The following is a 15,359-nucleotide window of genomic DNA, read 5'->3' as shown; positions in this document are numbered from 1 at the left end:
TTAAAGACGAATTAAATGAATAAAAAAGAAAAAAGAACCCCGTCCCAATCGGAACTATTGCATTTAGTACTATTGCCCGCATGACAAATACCGGGGCCTCCATCCACCATCCACCATCCACATCCACCACCATTCACATCCACTACCATCCACATCCACTACCATCCACCGCGCATCTTCTGGACCGGCTTTTCTGTCTAGTGTCTATGCTCAGCCTAGCCAGGGCTTTAGATTAGAGCCCGAGGAACCCGTCTCAGGGATCAGATCAAGATAGGAGTTGAGAGAGTAGAGTTAGTCCTAGCTTGGTTAGGGTAGCTAGCTAAATCGACCTATATACATACTTAGTTCTCCGTACGTAAGTAAGGTTGGATGGATGGCTGGATGGATGATCAATCAAGCTGAACGGCTGAAAGGCTCAGGTACGTATGCACCGCCACATACGATGATCTTGTGGCGTGGCTGGGTGTCTATCTTGCCTTCCTCGGAGTAAGGAGGGCCAGAGAACTGAAGTACGAGTAGGATGGAGTACGAGGATGCAGGTTAGGGCTGGCTGTATTGTACATCATTACTGCTCTGCCTTGATCAGCATAAGATAACCTCGGATGAGGACCCATCCCATCCCATCCCATCCCTTGACAAAGATAATAAACATTGACATCACCAATGGGTAAAATATGATTGCCTGATGATCCCCGCTTGACGTATAGGATTTTGATCCTCACGACAGATGATGTGATTGATGTGACGAGGTGACGGGGGAGGACCGAACCAAGGGGTGTTTGGTGGTGGGGTTTAGTGGCAGATCATTTTCTACAGTTTATGTACAGCGTTCGGAGATGGTCATTTGTTCTCCGTATGTTCCCTGCATTTTACTTTCGTCTTGGGTATCACACTGGAGGAGGAGGATCGTCCTGCCGAATTAACCTTATACCCGGATAGGATAGGATAGCGTATCGTACACCTCCATGTCATCAGTCCAGCTCGTTGATCGACCTTGTAATACTGGACCTGCGATAGTGTTACTCCTCCTGGTTAGTGTTGACTCGAGTTTGAGAGTCAGGGAAACGAGAGAGGGGAAGAAGGGGAGAGGGGAGGGGAGGGGAAAAGAGGAGCATTGACTCCGTCCATCAGGGTCAATCATTCGGCGAATTTCCCAACTCCGTTCCAGTCCAATAGTTGAGGATCACGCAGGGTTAGTTAACTATGGATAAGATAGGAGAAACCCCTCTTGACAGTGATAGCGACGAGACAACGGTGAAATCATCAGACCCATCCCGAGATGATCCGTATCCGTGCGGGTCGGTCCAGGGGTTCCTTAGTACCATACTAAACTCCCTAGCACTCACGACATGGACAGATCATCGATGAAGTAATTACAGTGGAAAAGAGGGGAAGTTGATCCTGATCCTGATCATCATATTCAGGAACAGTGCCTGCCTCAAGCTTGCTGGGTCTGACTGACCCTGCTGTAGGTTCGTTCTCCAGTGGAACCGGACTGGTGGCAATCCTTACCGGATGGGTTAGGCATATCCATCGGGTGATCTCCCCGGGGGTGTTGATTGGTGTGATTAGACTGGAGTCCACTGTTCTCATTACCTTGGGTGTGGTCTTCTCAAGACAATACTCCCACCCAGGACGTACGTACTTCCTGTGCCCTTGATGTTAGTATACAGGTCAACACGTGAGCCACAGTTCGTAGCAAGTCTGCATCAACAAAATCCTGTAAACGCCGGGAGATCCCTGCAACCATCACGAGTCAGTCAAGGACTGGCCCGGTCGGGGCTCAGTAGGGCCTCGTATCTCCCCTGAACCAAGCCCTCAACTCCTGTAAGCTCCGTTCAGTTCAGTTTATCTCATTTTCCGTAGCTCCGCCGCCCGTCACCGTCACCGTCTCCGTAGTCCGTCCCGTACTCCGCACCGTAGGTAGTCCAGATTATGATCTTAGGTAGTCTTACCCCTCACTGAGCCCAGCGGTCCCACCAGTCAAATGTCAATCCCATCAGTCAACCTCATTTTGCTGAACCTGGAGGAGCGACGCTAGCGCTGGCTCTGGGATAATTGACTCCGTATGTCTCCGTACTTTGTATTCCGAGTTGATCATCAACTACGTGCTTCTATCGGGTTTGAGGGTGAGGTTGAGGTCGGACCCCCAGTGGGTAGGGGAGAGAGGGACAGAATTGAGCGAAATTCGGCCGCGGATCCGCCATGTTGGATGATTTTCCGGGTGATTTCCCATACTTCCAGTAGGGCAAACGGCTTGTCAATCTTGCTGTAGTGCAGTGCTCTGGGGCGAGGATGAGTATTACGCAGGTTGACCTCGTCCTACAGTGCCCTGCCTGCATTGAATGCCGGTCAACGTGTTAGTAATACAGTAAACCCGCATAGGGAAATGTAATCGACAACAATCATATTCAACACGAATCCCTCCGTTGGTACTCCGTATTAATCTCCAGTTCATTATGATACTACCGTAGACAATGCACTTCTGATCGCCGAGAGGTTCCCGTTTCCACTCCCCCTAACATGGCTTGGCGGGTTTCCCAGCTGCATGGGCAGGTAAGTTGTTGCGTAACCTCGTGATTTGGGGGTGGGCGCTTTACGGCCTGCATTAGCATGGGCTAGCATTAGCTGGCAGGAATAGGATTTCTTGCTTAGCGCCGTGACAGATTGACCGAGTGAACCGGGAAGCTGGGAAGATTGACGAGGACTGAGCGTTAACTTGACTTGACCCTTGGTAGATACGATTAGGTAGTCAGGTAGTGAGATGATTTTTCTGCTATCCTATTGAGTCCCTCCTGGTCTGTAGGATTGATTGTAGGCAGACAAGACGGTCAGATTGGCTAGATCCTTGAGGTGGATCGACGGGGGATCTGTCGACTATTGGTTTGGGGTGGGTCCTGGCTGAACGCTGCCACGCTTTTTTGGCATCTCCTGTCTGTCTCCTTTTTGAGATTAATTTATCCCTCTATCACTGGAAAACTTGATCACTGAAAAAAATAAAAATAAAATAAAAATAAAAACTTGCGTGATTGTACGAGTAGTAGGATGGGTAGGATGATGGATTAAGGGTATGAGAATCCAAGGTATGGGACTGACAATAATGGTGATACTAGACGCACACAGACTCGCATCAAAACCCAAACCAGGCCAAACTCAGGGATGAAACCAGGCGATGCAGCTGAATTCCCAGTCCCACGCCATGATCTCCGGGGACCTTGGGAGTTGGAGACGAACCGCCGAACTAAACCCAAAGCAGAATATGCACGACGAATCATGGGTTAGGATATGGATCCGGGACGAAGGATCCCTCGAATAAACACCACCAACTGTCTCCGTACGCAGGACGGAGTAGAGAGAAGTAATCTAAGGGACTGAGAAAGAGAGAGAGGAATACCCCGTCATTGATGGTTCCATCCGCAGTCCCGCTGCTGTGAGACATAGAGGGCGTGATCTCCAACCAACCCAGGGTTGGATGATTCTTCCTAAGAACGGACCCACTATACCTAGACCTCGGATGGTCAACACGACCTCTTCATCTTTGCCTGGTACTCTGCATTTGATCTGTTTATTTTGGAGAATGTTCAGACGGAAAGAGGGATCCTCATCCCAGAGCGACTGAATGGGATTCGAATCTGATCGAGTTTGATCATGTTCATGTTTGGCGGGGAGAACTACTAGGATCTCGAGTCCTCCGCCATGGTTCCGAACCATGGAACCATGGAATATCCCCTGGAAATCCCAACCCTAAAGGGCCTAAACAGGGGAGTCGGGGACTCTGACCACGACGCTAATGCAGGAACTTGACGAGAGTCTGGAGGAGAGGGAAGGATTGGACTGGAACCACACCCAGTTCAGTCCAGTCTCGGGTTGAATCAGATGGTCAAACCGTCTGGATGGATATCGTGTTTCCCAATGATCGGGATCGCCAAATCAGAGTTAGTTCGGATTGCTGCAGGTAAACATGGACACTTTGACTTGGTTAAGAAAGGTAAAAATAGCAGAACAGTTGGAACTGTTGCCACTATTTTTGAAAAATAAGGAATAAAAGAGAATAAATCGAATAATCAAGATAAAATAGAGAAAAAAATAAAAAATAAAAAAGAAAGGAAAGAGAAAGAGAAAAAAAGAGAACATGGCTAATTCTCGTACAGGATGAAGATGCGGCGGGACCCTCTCCGAACCAAACCGCATGGGTTGCACGGTCACCGCCACAGTCCCGTCCAGTCCTGTCCAGAACTCAGTAAACATCCTCGGGGAATAGTTGGGGAAGAAAGGAAGAGACTCGTATTGATCACTAAGAGAATGGGTTTCTCTCTCTCATACTATTATACATTACCTCCAGACTCTCTGATACTGAGTTATTCATAGTTCTTTGTACTCCGTACAACCGCCACCCCCTTGAATACGGTACCTGGTAATGGCTCGGTACGGCTCTTTCCCGAGTTTCCGTCCATGGTTCGTCCATATCTTGGGGATGGAACATGGAGTTCACTGTTGATACTATCGATCATTTACTACCTCTCTCTCTCTTTACCTGCCGTGGAAATTGTAAATGGTGTACCAAATCCAATGACGTAGAGAGATCTGATCGTCCATCCGATCCCAGAAAAAAGAATGACCATCAGGAGATGGAACCATACAGAGAATACCTGAATACCAAATACCACGATACAGACGCTGATCCTGGACCCAACGCAGCCCCGACCAGTCAGGGTGGGTGATGGGACTCAGGCAGCCGCCGGGTCACCCGGGAAAGAGAGCTAAGTGAGAGTTGCCGGAGTGAGTTTTCCCTACATTTCCACCTCACTTTCACCTCACTTTCTTCTCTCTCTCCATCTTTTGTCTCCGGACGTCGGACTGTCAATCCTTTCTATTTTCTTCATTCCCTTGACTGATTTATTATTATTATTATTATTTTTTTTTTTAGGATTTAATTCTTTTTTCAATTTTGAATTTTGAATTCCTGTCCTGACTTTTTCTTTTATCCTTTTTATCATTTCTCTCTCTCTCTCCTTTTCCTCTTTAGTCTTTCTCTCTCTCTCTCTCTCTCTCTCTGGACTCTTTTCTTTCCTCTGTGATCTTATTTTTATTTTATAATTTGAATTTATTATTTATCAATTATCTTTATCTTTTATTTTATTCCCTTTTATCATTCTAATATTATCATTTATTTTATTTTATTTTATTCTGATTTCTGACGTTCTACCCAGTCATCCATTCCTTCATATTCCCTTTCCTTCCTGTCTATATCATTATATTACTTTCTCTCTCTCTCTCTCTCTTTCTTGTCCTTAATTTCCTTCCTTCCATCTCTGACCGCTGTATATACCTGTATATACCCGCCTCCACCCTCATTCGCAGCCTCACCACCACGTCACTCCACCACCGCTTCCTCTCCCTCCTTTACCTCTTCCTCTCTCCCTCTTCCTCACCCTCACTCTCATTCTCTCCCTCGTTCTCCCTACCAGTTAATCTCTCCCGGGTGTTCTCGTCCTGGTGATCTTCCTGTCAACACCACAATCAATGCCCCCCCGCCCGGGCTCCTTATAACCCCGTGGCTCCTCACAGCATCTCATCTCCTCCCCTATCTTCGTCCCCGAAATAAACCCCCCTCCCCCTCCCCTCGCAATCATGAACTACCTACACCACCCATACGCCTACGCCGGTCACCCGGCCATCCCCATGGATCAGCCCGTCTCCTTTGATCCCGCCATGACACACCCCGCCATGATTCACCCCATGGACGGTTACCTCTACCCGCATCCCCCCTTCGACATGGTCGACTACTACCACCAGCCCATCATGGACTACGAAGAATACGCGGAGAACCTCTCCCGACCCCGATTGACCAAGGAGCAAGTCGAGACTCTCGAGGCCCAGTTCCAGGCTCACCCCAAGCCTAGCAGCAATGTTAAGCGCCAATTAGCCGCCCAGACGAACTTGAGTCTCCCCCGAGTGGCCGTGAGTTTTCTTTCTCCTCTTATTGCTTAGATGCATGTAGATTGACCCTCCCCAGAATTGGTTCCAGAATCGTCGGGCCAAGGCAAAGCAGCAGAAACGCCAGGAGGAGTTCGAGCGGATGCAAAAAGCAAAGGCCGAGGCCGAAGAGGCCGTCCGCGGCAAGTCTGAGGACGCCGAGAACCCCGACGCCCCCCGGGACACCACCACCGTCAAAGAGGAGACCCCCAAAGAGACCCCGAAACCCTCCGAACCGTCCGTGGAGCGACCCAAGCCCAAGTCCTCCCGATCCAAGCATCAGAAGACCCGGAGCGAGTCCGCGCGCGAGGCCACCTTCGCCTCGTTGCAACGGGCCCTGAACGCCGCCGTCGCCGCCCGCGAGTGCTACGGGGAGAACGACACCGTGCCCGAGGGCTCGGCGTCGCCGATCCCCGCGTCCGCTACCAAATCCACCCCCGAACTCGGAGGTTCCACCGAACCCACCCCGGCTTTTGCCGACTGGGAGAGCGTCAAGGACTCGACCACCTGGGGCCCCTCCCACAGCCCGGAGTCGCTGGCCTACGGCAACCTGGACGCCGCCTCGTTGGCCTCGGCGGACTCGCTCAGCGTCCCGGAATTCCACGCCCCGCAGCCCGAGGATTGGACCAGCCAGGCGCAGACGTCCGCGTCCGTCCCCGCCTACACGGCCGCCTCGCAGGCGGACACCTACCACGCTGGGCCGTATGCCCTGCCTGAGCAGACCCTGTCTCACAGCAAATCCTCGGATGAGCTCGCCGACTCCCTCGAGGGCATCGAGATCGACTCTCAGATGGCGCAGCGCTCGGAGCCGTCCTCGTGGAAGGAGAACGCCAAGGAGCTGGACCTGGCGGCCCGCCGCAAGCGCCCCAGGCCCGCGGCCATCGGCACCTCCCGGTCGTCGTCGTCCTTGCTGGGAGCCGCCGCGTCCATGTCACCCACCGCGCGGACGCCCAGCTATGGTGCCGTCCGACAGTCCAAGTCGGCACAGAATTTGAACGCTCGCTACGCGGGAGTCCGAAAGGCGTCTGCGGCCCAGCGATCGCCCCTCAACATGTCGACCTTCGCTGAAGCCGGCGCCGCCCTGGCGTCGGCCAAGGCGGAGATGCTCCATCCCATCACCACAGGCGCTCTGGCTCCGCCCACGCCCCTGACCCCAGAGGATTTCCAACACCTGCTCCCCACATCCCCAAGCGACGGCGGCTACTGCCTGTCGGCCCACCCCACGAGTCAGCTGTTCCCCACGACGCAGCCGATGCAGATCAACGTCGCCTCGCCGCCGGCCACGCCCATGATGGACATGATGTCCTCGTACGCGTACCCGGGGGTAGCCCCGCCCATGTCGGCCCCGGCGCATTACACGTCGTTTCCCGACTACGCCAGCTGCGATGCGCCGCGGAGCTGGACCGACGCCACGTCGATGCCCTCTCCGGAGGCGTCCTTCCAGAGCCGGTGTCCGGTGCCACCCCACGGCGACCTGTCGTGTCTGTCCTACGAACAGAGCCTCGACCCAGAGGCGGTCGAGAACATCCCCGTGTCGAGCTCCCCATCCCTCGTCTACTCAGCAGACGTAGACATGTCAGGGGACGTCAAGACCGAGTTCCGCTTCGAGGAGTTCCCAAAACAGCACGAAGCCCACCGGTACGTGGCGCAGCAACTACCCTGCCACAAGCCGAAACAATACTCCTTTAACAACACAACACCGAACACCTTCCTCGAGGGAACCACCTGAGCTTTCTTTTCCTTTTCTTTGCCCTCCTTTCTGTTTTCAAATTGGGTGGACGTGCCAACCACCACGGTATTATACGCGATTATATCCCACTGTGATTATTACTACTACATTCTTGTGGACTAGACTTTTTTCTTTCCTTTTCATTCTTTGTGTATTGAGGAGTATCTGTGTTGATTAAATTGGGCGTCTGCCAGGATCGTTATCTATCTACCTTATTATCTCTTATTGATTGATTATTGATCGGTCGATTGCATGTGAATTTGGAAGCGGGGCTTACAGCCTATACATATCTGCCTTATCTACTGTACCTACATCTCTATCAGTGGTGCCAAGTATCTACTACCCACTCTGTAATATTCACATCTCATACTGCATCTATATCTGTAGAATCATCTCTAGTCTCAGTAGATTGACCTGCTTGTCGATTGGGTAGTTAGTACTCTGTCTTCTACAGAAATTAAGCTACCTTGGTATATACCATCTCCACCGAGAGCCAAGTAAGCAAGCAAGTACCGTACTATTTATCAAGGCATTGGCCAGGACTGGGTATATACCGACCAGCTTTTACACTTGCATTCCCCTTCATTCGTTCATTTACTTTTATCTATCACCTATCTACTATCTATCGACTCCGGTCTCATCTATTTACCTATCTACCTCTCTACCTCTCTACCTCTACCTCTCTACCTCTACCTCTCTACCTACCCGTCTATCTGCCCACTTCTCTCTCGATCAATTAATTAATCAATCATTCAATATGTATCTACACATCTACTTCCTTCCTTCCTTCCTTCCCTAGACAGGAGGACCACAACAGAACAGAACAGAAACTGAGAACAGATCTACGAAAGAACCAACGAACACCGCTAACATGCAGACCATTCTCATCTCGTGTTGCTGTGGATGCTTCGTTGTGGATACGATACTATTCGGATACTATTTGGATGGGTGCGGTTTCTGTACATATTGAGTGGTGGTAGTGGTAGTGGTAGTCATGAACTTCTACTACACGATATTAGTATCAATGTCAGTGTCAACATTGATATCACCGTTAGTGTTAGAGTTAGTTAAGGTAGCAGGGTCAAGATGTCATAGTCATAATAACCATAATGATAATGATAAATTCATTTACTCGATTATCTCGTTGATGTTCTTGTAACCAGTCACCTATATCCACTCACTCACTTACTACCATTTAACTACTGATTCTATCCTTACTATTATCTACTTGCCTTCTTACCTAGGTGGTTAGCTACTTCTCTACCTATCTCAGAACTTGGTTCTCTTGCTCAGGCCAATTAGATAGTATACTACCGATAAAAAACCATACAATCAGAACCAAGCACGATGTCCATATCATAATGTACACTACAGCAAGGGGATATCAAATTAAGGGCCCCAGAACCGGCGTGCAATAAAGACTATACACACAAATGCATCATCAGACCATAACAACGGCAGCAACAACGGAAGTACGTGCAAACAAACAGCAAGCAACGGCGGACGCCTCGCCCAGACGGAAACTTCGCCGCCAGATCGGTCAGACCCGCCGGCCTTCTACCCATGAGACATGAGACAGAGACATGCACAGCTTCGTACTCGTGACCCGTCCACTCGACTCGACCAACTCGACCTTTCGTCCCCAGCCTGAACCCAAACAAAATCAAACGAACAACAGCGGGTATAACAGAGGGTATAGAAGTAAAATGCGCAGATTATCATTAACGGGTTCCTCATGCAAGGATCAAAAACAGAACGATGGTTCAAAAAAGTTTGAACATAGAAAAAAGGCAGGATAAGAACATAGAAAGAGAGGGGATTGAATCATGCAGAGTTAAGGCCGTTCATTTCTGCCGTCCACCTTTCGACACCTCCCGGAACGCCAAATGGGATAAACGCCGGCCGTGGATGTGGGGTTTTCTGAATGAAATATTTTCGGGGAGTCATGGCAATGTATATATAGCGCGGACAAGTCCCGGTCAGTAGCCGGTCCACCCCAGGGGCGTCCCGGATTGCCCGGGCGGGGGATGTCCTGGCTGCATCGGTCCACCTGGGGCGGGTGCCCAACCCGGCATGCCCCCGCCTGCGGTCATTCCCATGGCCATGCCCGGCGGCTGGGGCGTCCCGGCGATGAACGGTTGACCTCCGGGCCCCTGCGTGGATGGGTACATGCCGCGGGCAGCCATGGCGGGATAGGGCGCAGGTGTCCCCCCCGGGAACCCCATGGAGGTCATGGGCTGTTGCTGCTGCGCGGACGGGTGCGGCATCTGGTATTGGGGCATCTGCGGCGCCGCCGGTCGCGGCTGGTTGCGCGGCGACTGTGACGGGTGCGGCTGCTGGGGCATGGTGTGGAGCGGGGACGGTGACTGCTGCGGCTGCCCGTGCAGCTGCGACGGGTACTGGGGCATGCCCACGCCCTGCGGGCCCGCGGACAACGGCGACGGCTGCGGCTGCGGTGGCGGTTGCCCCCACATGGGCTGCGGTTGCGAGGGATATCCGTACGGACCGGGAGGCTGCGGGGTGCCGGCCGACAGGGCAGGATTTGACCGCTGATGCATCAGGTCCGGCCGCGATGGCGGCATGGCCCGAACCGGCGACTGCGTGGCCACGGGCGGTTGATGCGCCGTGGGCGGTGGGAACCCCGGCCCGGGCATCAGGGGGGCCTGATGTTGCGACATCATCGCCTGCGGCTGCGGGTTCACCAGACCGGACTGCGACATGGGCGGCGACGGCATCGGCTGGGAGACGGCAGCATCCAGCCCAGATTGGGGCTGCGCGGCCGACGCCGACATCTCGCGCTGCTTGGCGTAAAAGTCTTCCAGGCCCTTGTGACGGTAGCTGCGCTGCGAGCTCAGGGCTTTGTTGAAATCCGCCGTGTGCGACGCCTGGTTGAGGATCTCCGCCGCGGAGCTCGGCTGGGTCCGATCCTGGTAGGCCGGCCCGGTCATCTCCTGGCGGGCGCGCGGCATGCTGTTGTACTCGCGTAACCGGGGGTCATCCGTCGTGGTGGCCTGGATCATGGGCAGCGGCGCGAGGGACACGGCGGACGGACCGCCCACGGGTAGGCTGTTGGGCATCCCCTCGAGCGCGTTGGAGTAGATGACGTCGCCGTGCGCCAGGGCGGGCAACAGGCTGGCGGCGCTGGCGGCGTCGGCGGCGGCGGCATCGCGGGCCTTGGAGCCCCCGGGCCGTTTTTCGCCGGCCAGGTCGTCCTCGGTGAACCCCTGCTTGCGGGCCTTGCTTTCCCAGTAATCGTCGCGCACGCGGCGGCCGTTGACGATGACGCGGCTGCCGAACTGGCGGAACATGGACTTGGCGGTCACGATGGCGATCTGGCGGGAGCGGTACGAGTACGGCAGGATATCCTGCTGGATGAGGTCGTCCTTCTCCACCTGCGAGGCGATGATCTTGTGCAGCGACCGGTTCTTGTTGAACAGGAGGTAGGAGTCGCGATATCCGAGGACGCGCGCACATTCGGTTGCCAGCATGAACAGCTTGGCCCCCCGGTGGGGCACGCGGAACGTGCGACACTTGTACTCGCGATCGCCTTGGGGGTAACCCATGGCATCGACCTTCCTCTCGCCGCCTTCGTCGAACTCCTTGGGGATGTATTCGTCTTTCTCCTCGTTCAGTTGGTCGGTGGTGTGGTCGCGCACGGTGGGGAGGGCCTTGACCAGGGTAGACTTGGTGGGGGTGACCTTGTCAGGCGGGGAACCCTGAGTTGGGGACACCATGCTGCTCGCCTGGGGGAGCGGTTGGGCTTGCATTCGAGGGGTCTGGATGGAGGCATTCGACGCAGACGGGTCGGCGGTGGCGGTTGACGGCCGGGGCGTCTTTGGGGGACGACCGCGCTTCCGACGGCCATGATCATCTGATAGTTGCATTGTCAGTTACTAACCTGGAAATTCGATGAGAGTGTACGCGTCTGAAAAAGAAAAAAAAAAAAAAGAAAAACAAAAGCAAAGCGACCACGAGGTAAACAACGAGAGATGAAGCCATGATGATGGAGAGGAGTGCAAGACGAAAGCGGCCCGGGTCCCGAACGTCCCACGCGAGGCGAAGCACGGTTCATGCGAGACCCGACGCGCACATACCGTCGTCATGATCTCCGTCCGCACGAACGCGCAGATCGGGAGTGCGACTCCGTTTGACACCCCGAGGGATGGCACTTGGGTTTGGGGTCCCATATGTCGGGGCGGGAAGGACCACGGCGACTAACAAAGGCCATCAGTTGGGAGGTTGTCGCGGACGACATAGGAAATTAGATATGAAGGAGACCTCCACGAGCTGTCACCGCGTTGCAGGATGACTGAGACTGGGGACGAACGGGTCGGGCAGATCAAGAATGACAACAGACGCAAGACATGAGGATGGTGGATGGGGATCATATACTACTATCAAGGAAGGGAATGGTGCAAGGGACAAAGAGACAGAGAGATGAAAATGGACATACCATTATTGTTCAACGCGGCAGGATTGATGGTGCCGGACCCATCGACCAGCTCCCCTCCGATGCCATTCATCGAGGCGGGAACGGACGAGTGGGAGGTGCCATACATAGCGGACGGGAGGACAGACGCGAGATGGCTGAGGGAGCCGTCGCAAGGGCCGCGGGCGCGTCAAGCAACGCGACAGGTGTCAATCCCGTCAGACCGGAAGGGGAGGGCGACTCGCGTGGGCCACAACAGCGCGGCACGAAAGGGGGGGTTGGAGGAGAGGGGGGAGGAGGGGGAGGGGGGGGGTGTGGCGGTTCGGGGAGGGAAGTGCGGTGACGATGCAAGTGATGCAGAGATTGATAGATAGATGGAGTGGATGGATGGGAAGGACGGGGGGGAGGACTAGGCGGACTGTGAGGAGGGAGGAAGCAGATCAGCGGGCGGGTTTGGGAGCAAATCGCCGGTCGGAGATTGAACTAGGATGGGAAAAGTAAAAGGGAAAAAAAAAAAGAGAGAGAGAGAAGCAAATAGTGGACGGATCACGTAGGCGGTGTGAAGGGACGGAACCAGGGTCAAAACAGGGCAGGTCAGAAGACGCGAATGATCAACAAGAGAGGAGGAGATGAAGACCAGAGAAAGACAATGGACAATGGGAGGAAAGCGAGGAAATTCAACAGAACAAATAGAATAGAAAGAACGAGGAAATGAAGGAGAAAAGCAAGAAAGAAAGTGAAAAAGGAAAGAGAGAGAAGGGGAATGTGGCTGGTGGGATCAGGGAAAGCAATAGCACCGCCACATCGAGGCTGGAGAGGGGCGTGACTGGGGGTCGTAGGAGGGCCTACGATTCCCGGTGCCGCAAGAACCAGACCGTGGGGTGACAGAAGTATAAAAAATAATAATAATAATAATAGATGAAGATAGAAAATAATAAAGAAGAAAAAGCAAATAGGTCAGGAACTAGCAAGAAGAAGAAAGACTGACGATGATTCACGGCGTACCGCTGATGGAACCGATCAGTGGGGACGGGAGGAGAACGGGGTGTCACCAACCGTGTCTGTGTGTTGGTGTCTTGATGTAGTGCAAGGGATTTATTGGTTAGAAGTGAAGGCCGGAGGGGTCAAGGTCAGATAAGTCAAATTAAATCAGGAATAGTTGGAATAATCAGAAAATAATAAATCAAATAAGATAATAGTCAAGAAATGGGGACGAAGTGGTGGGGGTGGGGACCAAGGTTGGAGTCAACTGGGGAAGGATGAAGGGGGGGAAGAGGAGGGAAGCAGAATGACCGGGAATAAATGAGAAGGAAGGAAATAATACAATACAAACAGGAGGAAAGAGGGGGATGAAGATGGATGAAGAAGGGATAAGATGATGCCAGATGATGGAGGAAAGAAGGGGAGTGGATGATGGATGATGGATGGATGAAGAGGAGAAGGAGGGAAGGAAGAAGGAGGAGATGAGGAGAGACGGATGGCGGCGCCACCAGTGTGATTGGATCTCGGATAGTGGGGGGTCTTAGTATATCGACGAAGGATTCAAGAAGACTGAATAATATAGAGGAATTCCGAGTTTTATCATGTAGAAGTATTGATTATATTTTCTAGGAAATATAATAAAATATAATACTGTCAACAAATAACATTACAACCATTACAACCACAAATCTAATCCAATAGACCTACCTAATACCTAACCCTCAACACTAGTCGACTCGACGAGAGCAGTCAACCGACTTGATTTGCCCTGGACGGGTCGGATAACGCGGACATCAATCCTGTCTATCCCTCTAGAACCTGGTCTGAACAAATCAAACGAGAGGGAAGAGGGGTCGCTTGGCTTGAGACGCCAAGATGCAGTAGTCCGTTTGGCACGGGAGTCACTGGAAGATGGTGAACCTATGAGAATATACTGTAGAAGATCGACATGACTAGATGAACACGGACGGAGAACAGTAGTATCATACTACAATGTAATGTAGACCATAGAACATGACTGTAATTCCACATTGAGAATGTACCATACACAAAGACACTACTCTGTGCATGCAGTGTTGTATGTGGACCATGGAACTCGGGATATCAGCTGAAATCATAAGATAGAATATGGATTGGCTCAGCTGGGTCATCGACATGCAGGAAACAAATGAATAACCAGATCAAATCAAATCAAAGAATCCAATAAACATGATTCAAAAAATGAATAAGAAAAAGCAAATCTCAGGCTGAGATCCGCAGCACCACAGCGGGGCATTCCTTGGGTTGGACTGCGGACAGAGCCGCTCCGTCCATCCTCCAGTTTCTGGAATGAACGGAATATGAAGCACTCCGCCACCCAACATCAGGCTGTAAACAGTTTGAAGGCACGGCTGTGCTTTTGGAAGGGCTACGGAGAGATCAGCTTAGGTACAGTCAAGATTATACAAGCAGCTAGCCGCCGTTGTGGCCGTGGCTTAGTTCTACCTCCTCAACTAGCAGGGGGATGGAGGGGCGAAGCTATGGCGAATATTAAAGACATAACAGAATGATCAACTCTTGAGAAGCTCAAATGGATACTACCCTGTTTCTCACCCACAGCGATCAATTCCACATTTCTCCCCAGACCAATCAATCACCCGATGGCGCCTTCTCCTGCCTAATCCATCCGCTGCATAAATCCCCCCGGAGAGCCACTTACCTCGAAGCGTATGGTATTGTCACGGAAATCATCGAGATGATCTTCGGAGGGAGTCGTCGATTTCCCTCGTAAGGTTTGCGCCGTGGCGAATCAGGTGGCGGGAGGAGACGCCGGCGACGGATTAGGAATCGCTTAGGTTATTCAGGTTTCTCTAGGACAGGTCTGAATCAGGATGAGGGTATGATTCGAGTCATTCGCTATCATTGAGTCTTTCCATATGGGACTAGTTGGTGAGTGTGGTCGTGATGATAGATAGATCATGAGATGAAGGGAGACTAGAGACGAGGTAAGGGATTTGGATGGTAGTACTCCGTAGATGGCAGTCCGTTGATTTGGAATGGTTCACTACTCTGGCTCGAGAGGGATTTCCTCGAGTCTTCCAACGATGTGGACATTGCGTATCTACTCGCATTAGAATAGAAACAATTCCCATGTTACCAAAGTAGGATATGATAGATATGCAGACACTGCACGAGGGACGCACATTGTACACCTCGACCAAAGCCAAACACGGAGAACATTCCTCTCCATGCATGAGACAACCG

General features: G+C 52.4%; 3 protein-coding genes across 3 annotated transcripts; 1 reads left to right on the top strand and 2 right to left on the bottom strand.

The window, feature by feature from the left end:
* The first annotated feature begins 5,314 nt into the window (after positions 1 to 5,314).
* On the top strand, positions 5,315 to 8,085 carry BDW47DRAFT_4188 (uncharacterized protein). Its single transcript, XM_024818985.1, has 2 exons — positions 5,315 to 5,961; positions 6,017 to 8,085. Exons 1-2 carry the CDS (start codon positions 5,632 to 5,634, stop codon positions 7,703 to 7,705), a joined length of 2,019 nt encoding a protein of 672 aa, XP_024673960.1. The 5' UTR covers positions 5,315 to 5,631; the 3' UTR covers positions 7,706 to 8,085.
* A 1,509-nt stretch (positions 8,086 to 9,594) lies between these two features.
* BDW47DRAFT_4169 (putative nuclear localization protein) lies at positions 9,595 to 12,513 on the bottom strand. The gene is made up of 3 exons (XM_024818974.1): positions 12,159 to 12,513; positions 11,800 to 11,919; positions 9,595 to 11,576 (listed from the first exon to the last, which is right to left on the bottom strand). Exons 1-3 carry the CDS (start codon positions 12,262 to 12,264, stop codon positions 9,685 to 9,687), a joined length of 2,118 nt encoding a protein of 705 aa, XP_024673959.1. The 5' UTR covers positions 12,265 to 12,513; the 3' UTR covers positions 9,595 to 9,684.
* A 1,463-nt stretch (positions 12,514 to 13,976) lies between these two features.
* BDW47DRAFT_101977 (uncharacterized protein) lies at positions 13,977 to 14,410 on the bottom strand. Its single transcript, XM_024811763.1, has one exon. It carries the CDS (start codon positions 14,270 to 14,272, stop codon positions 14,099 to 14,101), a length of 174 nt encoding a protein of 57 aa, XP_024673958.1. The 5' UTR covers positions 14,273 to 14,410; the 3' UTR covers positions 13,977 to 14,098.
* Between the last annotated feature and the right edge of the window lie 949 nt (positions 14,411 to 15,359).

This window comes from Aspergillus candidus (assembly GCF_002847045.1).
Source record: "Aspergillus candidus strain CBS 102.13 unplaced genomic scaffold BDW47scaffold_10, whole genome shotgun sequence".
Lineage (NCBI taxonomy): Eukaryota > Fungi > Ascomycota > Eurotiomycetes > Eurotiales > Aspergillaceae > Aspergillus > Aspergillus candidus.
Note: the sequence above shows the minus strand (reverse complement) of the source record. Positions and strands in the feature narration are given on the sequence as shown.